The sequence below is a fragment of the Amblyomma americanum genome, chromosome 4 (genome assembly GCF_052857255.1).
Source record: "Amblyomma americanum isolate KBUSLIRL-KWMA chromosome 4, ASM5285725v1, whole genome shotgun sequence".
Classification (NCBI taxonomy): domain Eukaryota; kingdom Metazoa; phylum Arthropoda; class Arachnida; order Ixodida; family Ixodidae; genus Amblyomma; species Amblyomma americanum.
In genome coordinates, this window is record NC_135500.1 from 166560456 (window position 1) to 166570936 (window position 10481).

General features: G+C 47.0%; 1 protein-coding gene across 3 annotated transcripts in view; it reads left to right on the forward strand.

Moving 5' to 3' along the window:
- Positions 1–10481, forward strand: part of LOC144128633 (cell adhesion molecule Dscam1-like) — a 292609-nt gene that overhangs the window by 220334 nt on the left and 61794 nt on the right. For all 3 annotated transcript variants that reach the window (XR_013313811.1, XR_013313810.1, XM_077662174.1), the window contains 4 exons: positions 445–714; positions 4101–4508; positions 5149–5304; positions 10072–10359. Coding sequence is in view for 1 of the 3 variants with exons in the window: in XM_077662174.1 (XP_077518300.1) it covers positions 445–714; positions 4101–4508; positions 5149–5304; positions 10072–10359 (1122 nt within the window). In the remaining 2 variants the exon portion in view is untranslated. The remainder of the gene's footprint in view (positions 1–444; positions 715–4100; positions 4509–5148; positions 5305–10071; positions 10360–10481) is intronic.

Here is a 10481-nt window from a genome sequence, read left to right on the forward strand (position 1 = left end):
ATAATGGAACCTCCGGAATCAAAAACTCTCTGCGTCGCACTCCCACAGACTGCAATATACATATGCTTCACGAAACTTTTACCTTTGAAGAAATTGCGGAAAAGTTATTTTTCTTTCCGAAATTCTCACACGTGTCGTTAGAGCGTCCAAGAAACTAATGATCTTTTAATGTAGCTCGTTACAAGTTAAGCGAAAGATAAGCCCCTGACAGAGACACATTTTATGATATTGCTGTAATTTAACGAAAGGGCAAGAGTAATGCTTCAGGTATCAAGAACTTCCGTTGCTGAAAAGCGTTGTGATGACAAACCAAGGATACATATATACTGTCATGTGTTGCGGCAGCACTGCTGGTGGCATTTTCGTGTTGCACATCGGTGCGCGAGTGTGGAGCGAAGCTGCGTTTTTTCACGCCTATCGATTCTCGCTTCCTTTGATACGCAGCGCCACTCAAGGCGGAGCTGTTCCCAGCGGTGCAGACTGTCGACGTCGGTCAGCCGGCGGTCTTCAACTGCTCGGTCTCGGGGCATCCCGTGCGCTCGCTGTCCTGGTACAAGGACCAGAAGCCCGTGGAGGCCAACTCTCGCTTCTCCTTCCTCGCGACGGGCATGCTGCGCATAAGCGCAGTGCTCAGAGAGGACGCCGGCATGTACCAATGCTATGTGCACAACGAGGCCGATTCTGCGCAAGGATCGGCCGAACTACGACTCGGAGGTGAGGCACGAAAGAATATAACTGTTGTGTCTCCAGCGGTCACATTTGTGAGGCTAGGAGCCCAGACATGTCAAAGCGTTGGCTGCTGGCTTCGTCTGTTTGCGATGGCGTTCACCTTGGGGGTATTTGATGGGAGCGGATTGGCCTGATTAAGGAAACGGATTAAGGATACGGGCGATGGCGGGCTTATTGTACTAAGCCACTATACTACTGATATTCACGGTTCCTAACAGCACGCCCATAACCGGCCAGATACAGATTATATAGCGATCAGTACCCATCACGATAAACGTTTCTATTAATTTAGCGTTCCCCGTTTTCTAGTTTACGGGCCTTGTGGCCAGTGTGTTCTGCCCTCACGAAAAAATATGAACGAGGAAACTGAAACGCTGACAACTCGTTAAAGGACCGGGCCTTAGACAGAAACGCCACGTTGGTCACAGGGTGGACGCATCATGTAATAGCTGCCGCCACGTGACTCAGCGCGGCTTTAAATTAAGTACGGTCGCGGGGTTATCGGTGCAGCTATAGCAGCCCGTTCTTAGCCCACGGAGTATGGCGAAAGGTCTGTGCGTCCTTTGTGGAGAGTGAGTTCATACACGACACCTCCTACGTCATGTTACATACATGTGGGCGAGCAAATGAGTGTGAAAAAAAAAGATTAGTTGCCGCCACGAATATGAAAATGTAGTGAGTTCGCTGCTCTTGCTTGTATGCAGATTTTTCTTTATCGGGCAGGTTGAAAATAAAAAAATATTCCACTACTTGGTTGCAGGTAATTAATGGATGCATGGCTAAGATACAATACTGAGGATGATTAGGGGAGAGGTATTCATTCGCAAAAACTTTGCGCAGCAACGTATATATACTGTTAAGGCTTGGGGAATTTGGTACATCATACTTAAAAAGGAAAAACAGCGAACAAGCATGGCACGGGAACCAACAGCGCGTTGTGCTTTCGTGTTCTTTTTCGTCCTGTGTTTCTGCGCTGTTTTTTTTTTACGTATATGTAGCTTACGACAACAAAGCATAACAGTACCAGATATAATCGATACTCTCTTTAGTTTGTGATAACTCCGTAAACTTGCTAAGGCCGTTGTTTAGTCAACCGAGTAAATAATTTCAAAGGCATACAATGCATAGCTTATCATGTAGGATCCAACTTAAATACCGCCTCCGTATTTTAACATTCGAGTACTATATTACGGCAACAATTTCGTTATAATATTCTCTGTGATGTGCACACTGCGATAAAAGACATGAAATACGCTGGATAGCTTCAACATCTTTAACGTCGATTTCAACAAAATTGTTTCTTTTGTATTGGTTGTCATATCTAAATCTTTATTTCAATATTAACATACTTCTAACTTCAATTCGCTTCCTCCCTATAAGCAATTAATGTTGCTCCCATCTGGAAAACTTAGAAATCATATCGGAAAGCACTGATCGCACATACTCCTACCGGACTGGGGGACAACGCCCAGCAGTCGGGATGCAATACGCTCCATTCAAAATAACGAATATCACTTGCTTATTTTATTTCAAAATAATTCCTAATTTAATTTATGCAATCGGCGCACTAACGCCAAATAATCGGTGAGGAATTTTGTAGTAAAGCAAGGCATATGAAATTCGACAACCTCGAATTCATTTACGTCTTCCAAAATCTCTGCACCAGCCGCTTTATTGTTTCGCCTCTATCACAACGTAATTGCCTCAGCCAGGTTATAAACCACGGCATTGCGCTCAGTGGAAGAACACCTTATCCACTGGTTGACTCAACTCAAGCAGCGTTGTTTCAACCACGCACCTGGCCTTGTAACGATCCCGTTTCCAAAGTTTAAATGAAGATGCCAGCGTTTACCTTATAGGTTATATAGGTAATTTCTGGTTACCTCATATCCATAACGGGTTCTCATATTATTAACTACACGGCATAATTAGTGGTACTCCTTCGTCGCCTCTCGAGAGGGTTTCGCCATACTCTGAAGCAACGAAATTATGTTGGCGCCTCGATTATAATGAAGCTCCCCTTCTCTCTCTTTTTGTTCTGTCCTTTACAATGAGCTCATGTGTGTTGCAACAAATAACAAGAGCCACACTGCTTATGAATCGGTGGCAAACCTAAGTTTACGCCTGTTTGCATACATCTTGTGAAATACTGCCGGCGGGCCAGCGGTGCTATAACGCACAGCGGACTGAAAAGGTTGAATGATCTTTGTCTCTTTTTCCATGGGGCCGGCACCGCTATTTTAAACTTTACGCTGATGAAGCAAGAGCTAAGCTTCAAAGCCGCTTTTGATAGTACCATCACTGTCGGGGGCGCTATCGGTGAATATGCAATCTTAAAATTTCGGCACATGTTTTAACCGTCGGCCTCATACACTTGATTATTCAGACTATAAAGTTTAATTAAAAGCGGCATCAAGTGAGCAAGTTGTCTGTATTGTATCGCCAAAGTAAGAAATTGCAAATAATGTGTTCATCTCTTTAACACCGTTCACTATTAGCTGGTGAGATACACCGGTGCTGTAAGAAACTAAATTCTTGGCTCAAAACAGATTCCCTAGACTGCTTTCTTTGTGCAACACAAAACCAAAAAAGTGTTCCTCATTCCTATAGCCTAACTCCACATAAGAAAATGGTATACGCCGCGTTGCAAATTTCGGCTGTTCAGCTCGTATAAGCTCGTATACTGACGACCGTATTCGTCTAATGTGGCTACTCTGCAGTCTGAGGAGCACATGGAAAGATTGGTTCAGTCAAGCACGATGGCTTCTCTCCAGTGTTGAGTCTGCTCAGGATACGCTGCCACTTGCAGCGCTTAGCTGTCACCCGTTGCACAGTTTTCAGCAGCAAGGGGCAGTGACTTCACAGCATAATGTACTAGAAACACTAACCTCAGGTTACCAGGTAAAATTACCTGCAACTAAGATATGTCGTAAACAGTAGCCTCATTTCAAAGGAGGCGGAATGCGAAAAACTCCTATTTGTAAGGCGTAGTCAATGCAGCATTTTGAAGAATCCGAGGACGGCAAAATTAATCCCGAGCCCTGCATTATACGGCGTCTCTTGTAGCCTGCGAGAAGCTTCGAGATGTTGAACCACGCATGGAAAATAAAACATAGTCTTAAAAAGACATATTTTGTAGTATTTTACGGTCCTCAATATAGGACTGATTCTGTCATTAACTAGATAACTTTACTCCCAGCCGAATCAGTTCTGTAGCGCGGACACCGCCTCAACACTGCTACACAACATTATGTCGCCACGACAACAAAATTCTTATTCTCTGATTTAAGGACAGAAATATTATGTGGTGTTTTGAGACACAAGAAGTAAATATTTTCAGAGGAGAACGTGAGTGTGCCTCCAATTTCTAGACGTGGCACCGTTCCTGACCTCGGTGTTCGACGAGCAGACTCTGCAGCCGGGTGCTTCGGTGTCTCTGCGCTGTTCGGCGGCCGGGAACCCTCTTCCACAAGTGACCTGGACTCTGGATGACGCCCCGGTGCCGGACTTCCATCGCTTTCGCGTGGGCGACTTCGTCACAGCCGACTCTGTGGTCGTGAGCTTCGTGAACGTGACCGAGTTGCGCGTTGAGGACGGCGGCCTGTACGCCTGCGCCGCCGCCAACGCCGTCGGTGAGGCCAGCCACGGAGCACGCGTCAACGTGCACGGACCGCCGGTCATCCGGCCTATGGGCAACGTCTCCGTGGTTGCTGGCACGACCCTCAGGGTGGTCTGTCCCGTGGCCGGCTATCCCATACAGGGCGTTGTCTGGTTCAAAGGTACGCAAGGTAGAGGTCATACATAAGTCTAACTCGCCCCCACAAGCATTGGCTGGTTCTTTTTTAGAACTCTTGTGCACTGTCTGAGCTTTTCTCAAAGAAAAATAGAAAAAAATATATTGCATAAGCCTGAAGCAAAGAGTCTCATGCAGGCTTTGCTCAAATTATTCTTCAAGGGACTATTAATAGACTGACTGTCTTTTGAGACAGAGAGATAACTACTTTTTTCCAGCTCAAGTCCAATCATTCTTAGCCGCCTACCATCAAAAAATGTGCTGGCCGAAATTTGCGCACAGCTTAGCAAAGATTTTATTTTATCTCAATAAAAACTAAGGTTTCGTCTCACATCAGGGAGCCTAGCACTGCTTGTGAAGCTAAGCATTATGTGTATTTTAATGCGCCACCATTTGGGGCTGTCCAAGTTGCGGTAGTTGCTGAGCCTATTTCAGCGAGAAAAACGATTTGCACTACCAGGACAAGTACGAGTCGAAAGCCAGTTGGGTACACGTTCATCGCTTATTAACGCCAATCATTAAGCGCAGGTGTCGTTTGTTCCGAGGCCTCGGCTCTCGTCAGTGCGCTACTCTCCGCCACCTGCACGCCAGCTTGTTCTTTACAGCGGCAGCTCACCTTCTCGCAGGCGACGCCCAGCTGCCGACCAACCACCGGCAGCAGATAGCGCAGAGCTCCCTCAGCGTGCACAACGTGCAGCGGGCCTCTGATGAGGGAGAATACTCGTGCCTGGCCCGAAACGGGAACCTCACCGCTCGCGGCAACACCTTCGTCAGGGTCCGAGGTAATTACTGCCCAGCCTAGTGGAGAAAGAGAGAGAGAGAAAGAAAAAGAAGGAAAAGTAGAGAGGGGAAGAGGAAATGCCCTTTTCTAAGCCAGAAAAACCGCATGTGGTCTATCCTTGCAACGCGGCTCGGCGGATGTGCCGTTGGGAGGACCTTCGTTTTAGGGATCTCGTTTCCCTTTTTTTGTATTTCTCTTTTAATACTTCCTTCCTGCGCCCTATCCAAGGGAACGGGATAAAAAAGAGAAAAGTGAGACGAATGACTGCTGGCGCGCGAGATAAATTCCGCAGCAGCTCGGTGCGGCTCCGTAAATTATTCATTCCACGCAATTTCAAAGGGTGCCCTCCCCCTTTTTTGGTATTGCTCCCTTTTATTCTTTTTTTCTTGTTTCCGTTCTAGTCCTCAGACAAAAATTGGGCTCATTTACTAAAGGAGATGGAATGGATGCAGGCATCTGTATTTCATTTGACGCGGGTGTTTTAATTTTCTCGGGCAGAGGATGCTGAGTCGGTGGTATACGAAGGATAAAGTAACAGATGTGGGGTTAGCAAATGCAGATGCGTTAACGTGAACGTGGAAACGTATTTTTTTTCTTTTGAACACGTGACAGAAGCAGGCGTTTAGATTTGCGTTTCTAGCCTACGAATTGCATCTCGTCATTTTGAGTACAGTCACCCAGGTAACCTATGAAAGCAACATTTTCGTGATCATAAAAAAGAATTGCCGATCGAAATTTACCTCACATATACTCAAAGTAATGCTTCGTGTTGATAATTCGCGCAGAATATTTGCTATCCTGATACCTATGATACCCAGTGTATCATGATTACTTGTTTCTGGAGTTATTCACTTCTACGGTAATATACACCAGAGTTTCTTAACGTGAATTCTACCTGCTCATAAGCCCTTCTCCTTCAGCAGAAGCTCATAGAGATACACAATTGGTGCCAGCGCTTATTATTTGAAAGTCTCAGCTGATGAATAAATTTGCATCGTACGTAAAACTAAAGGAAGAGATAAATGTTTCCTATCCAAACCTGCGGTCTAAGGTGGCCTGTTGTTCATCCTTTCTCTCTTGTCCGCGCAAAGCAAAGAAAGGAGATATTTTCTAACGCAAATGCGTTGGTTAGGATACGTTCTAGCCTCCCATTTATCCTTATTACTCTCTTATTCAAAGTAATCCGCCTTTAATTAGCTGATAATTCCACTTTATACCCAAGCCGGAAACAAAAACACATCTACTCGAGTAGTGCCCTGAAGGCGTTCGCAACTTTGTTTCCCAAGGGCTTTGGAGAAAGTCAACCCATGAATAAGGACCACTCCAAGGCCCCTGTTAGTGCTCTGTCTTTAACCAACTTTGACCTCCTCGACTCGACCGCTTAGAATCCAGCTCGAGCAAACAGAGCGAAACGGCGACTCCCTTGTCCGGCAGCTGCCGAAGCAGTTTCGGAGCAAATCACACCGGCTTCTCGGGATCCCGCTCGGGACTCGTTGGAAAGCACGCGCACGTACGGGAACGTGACTTCGAAACCGATCCTAACTTGGAAAGAAGAGGCACTCTTGAAACGGGGGAAGAATGAAAAAAAAAAGGAGAGAAACGGAAACGGGAGGGAGGGCAGAAATGGGGAAGAGTTTAGGTGAAGCCCGTTTCTTTCGGGACCAGAAGTAATTCTCCACGTTCTTGGAGGGGTGAGGCAACATCTTCACGTCTCGGGACCGAAGGAGCTTCGAAATCTGCGGCTCACACGGCATAGGGGTGACGGTGGCGAAGAGGGTGAGGGAGAAGGTTTGTAAGTCCACGGGGAAGCGTGGCGGCAAAACGGCTCCTTCCCCCTAGGGGGCCAACCCCCTTAAAGCACTTCTGGCGCTTGGGACCTAGCCGCCGCCGATTCGGAGGCATTAAGCCCCCATTTCCCCCATCGTTTAAAGGCCGGCCCACACCGGAATACTGAACGATCTCGGTCGCCTGGCTTGGATGGGTAAGCATGCACGGTTCTTAAGGGATGCGCGCTGCGTGCGCCTGGCACTCTCTCCTCGTGCGAGGCTGCTCTGTTTGGCTTTTTTGCTTGAATATTAAACTGTGGAGCAGCCAGATAACGTCAATATAGAAGGACAGGACCGGTGTTTTATGGGAACACTGTAGATGGAGGATGGCTCTAGGACAGACGCTCGCATTTCTTATGGCAACGATACTGCTGTGAAAAATAAGGCAACGGGAGCGCCTCAGCTTGTGACTAAGACCCAGAGAGGCGCCTGGAGGCTTTCACGCCCCAGGCCTGGTCTGAATAAATGGGTGACGGGTAGATTTTTCCCGCGTTGTTAAAAAGTTGAGGACAATGGAGAGTGACGACTGAGCAATTATAAAATCTGTGAAGTTCCCGACGGTTAGGGGACCTGAAGCTAGTACTCCTGAAATGCGAGTTTGACGCTCTGCCCTTAATCCATTGGTGAATCCCCTGCCGAAAATCAGAGGGCAGATTTGAATAAATTGAGAGCTTTTCCATGAAGCGTTTGCAAGCTCCTGCTGACGGACAACTGTGAACTTTCCAAAGCCGAGAAGATCTGCAGTGCAACAGTCGCATCGTAGTAAACTGAAAGGAGAAAACATGGATACGAAAGGTGGAGAATGGTGGGGGGGGGGGGGGGGGGGTAATGGAATGTAGGGCAGAGATGATGCATTGTTATCGCCCAGTACAAGCGTACATTTTCTACAGTACGAGCAATGCTGCGGTCAAAATGAGAGGAGGGAGTTTGTGACCAGATATTTGACAAGTCGAAAGGAAATCGAATAAACCTTGCATCAAAGAAAACCTTGCTTCAGCACTGAGACCGGTTTAAATTCAGGCAAACACATGCCCCTGTCGACTTCACCTGATGTCGGGGCTGCTTTAAAATTGTAGCTTCAAACGAGTGTAGAAGCTAATATCACGTAACGAACAAGCAAGCAATAGCCAATTCGTACCGTTTTCGTACCAAAGCTTTTCTGCTCACCATTCCTGTAGAGGTCTAGATAGAGGAAGCCTACAAGGGCAGCAGGGGTCGAACGTCATGCTACTTCATCTTCCCAGTACCGAACTCAGCATAGGATGTACTGAGTTGGCGATGTCAGCGCAGAGTTCAACGTTTGACTACGTGTCTCAGCAAAGCGCTCAATGAAAGCGTGCGTCACGTGCCTTGCTCAGTTCCAAAACAGGCATACACTTCTGACATTATGAAAACTCCAGGTGCTAACAAACAACGACACAGAAGGGACACAGCGCTTTAAAGTCAGCTTTAAAGTCATCTTTAAAGTTTAAAGCCAGCTGCATCAAACTGTTGCCACCATCGCATCAAGGAAAGTGTCGATTATCAGGTGGAAAGACTGATTAACAGCGGATATCCAGGTCACATGATCGGCAGAGCCAGCGAGAAGGTTATTCGCCAGGTAAAGGGCCAGAGAAGAAACGACCAAAAAGAACACAGCAAACCTGTGGTAGTACCGTATGTGCATCGACTTTCACACGGGATTAAGAAAGTCACTGGCAGGTATGGCATTCGTGTCATGTTTTCGGCTCCCAAAAAGCTGTCAACTTTATGCCCTGCGATTCAAATTAAGGTAGAGCGAGGAGCAAAGAAAAGAAAAGGAGGATGTGCTGTCAGACATATATCACTGTACGTCGCGTGCAAAGTGGCCACAGTGTACAAAATCCCCATGTCATCCGGAAAAGTGTATATAGGGCAAAGTGGTCGATGTTTGAATGTGCGGCTGATGAAGCATGTCGGAGATTTGGAAAAAGGTAACACATTAAAACAATATGGTTCTTCATTGCCGTGATAGCAGCAAGCACAAGAAGAAATAAATGTTTTCCCCTTTTTTCCAAAATATGTGTTCTTTTTCGTAACCGAGATCGTGTTACGTGGGAAATAGTTGAAGCCTATCATATCGCAGAAACGAGGCATACATGTGTTAGTGACCCTTCAGTTGGCTCGTCTTGTGCAGAGATAAGCTTTTGAAATAGCGATAAAACCGTGTATCTTTTCCTGCGCATTGGTCGGCATGTGGCGTGCGATTAGTCTGGGTTTGTTTTGGTTTTTGTTGTATATACAGAAGCCTCGGAATAAAAATTCTTGTAGTTGCGAGTAAGCGATGTGTCCCTTCTGTGTCGTTGTTTGTTAGCGCCTGGATTTTTCATAATGAACGTATACCAACTAGCTCAGTTTTCTGCCCTGTTGCATACACTACTGAACTACACGCAAACTACCGCCACTGAGCCGTGAATCTCAGTTTCTCCACACCAGTGCAATCTGATACGATTTTAGTTTTTGTCGCGGCCAGCAAGAGCTTGGTAGTGCTCATCATTTGAAATAACCGTGGGAGTTTGCAGTATCTCCAAGACTCCATGAATTGTCTATCGCCATCTGAACTAATCAGCGCGAATGCCGTAATTATTTTGCAAGTGAGTTCTTCCAGCGCATGCGAAAAGTCGACCATCACTAGCAATGCGTTCTTCAATCATACCACCCTGGTCCTTACTTTCGGTTCACGGTATACTTTTGGTTCACAAGATACGTGGTGTTCACTGCTGGATGCCGACAGATGACAGTAGCTGGTGATGTCCGGGAAAGCTGGGCTACCTTGGTGAGAAACTTTAAGCACGGAGTTTCACCACTGGCATTACGGCTTTTTGTGCAAATCTTCTACGCTAGGGTTAATGTCTCGGTGGAAAAGGAACGCAGCGACGAGCGCCGCAGTATCGTGTACCGATGCTACGTGGAATCTGGCGCAGTGCCACCGGTCATCGACAGCCAGATGCTCCCGGACGTGCTGACGGCGAACGAGGGCATGAACGTGAAGATGCTCTGCAGCGTGGTGCAGGGAGACCCACCCATCGCTCTGCGCTGGACGCGAGGCGGGCGCACCGTGGCGCGCGGCGCCTCGGTCTCTCTGCAGAGCCTCGAAGACTCATCGGTGCTCACGCTGAAGGCCGTGTCGATGAGGGACTCCGGCAACTACACCTGCGAGGCATCCAACAGGGCGCTCACCGTCAACAGGACCGTATCCCTCGTCGTTAACGGTAGGCACGTTGTAATCCTCAGTTTTGGTGGGTTATGTTGTTCTGTTACTTGAGCTTCCTAAGCAGAACAAATGTCTTCTATTTGTGATAAGTTTCACGAAATAGTAAGTATTGAAAGTTTT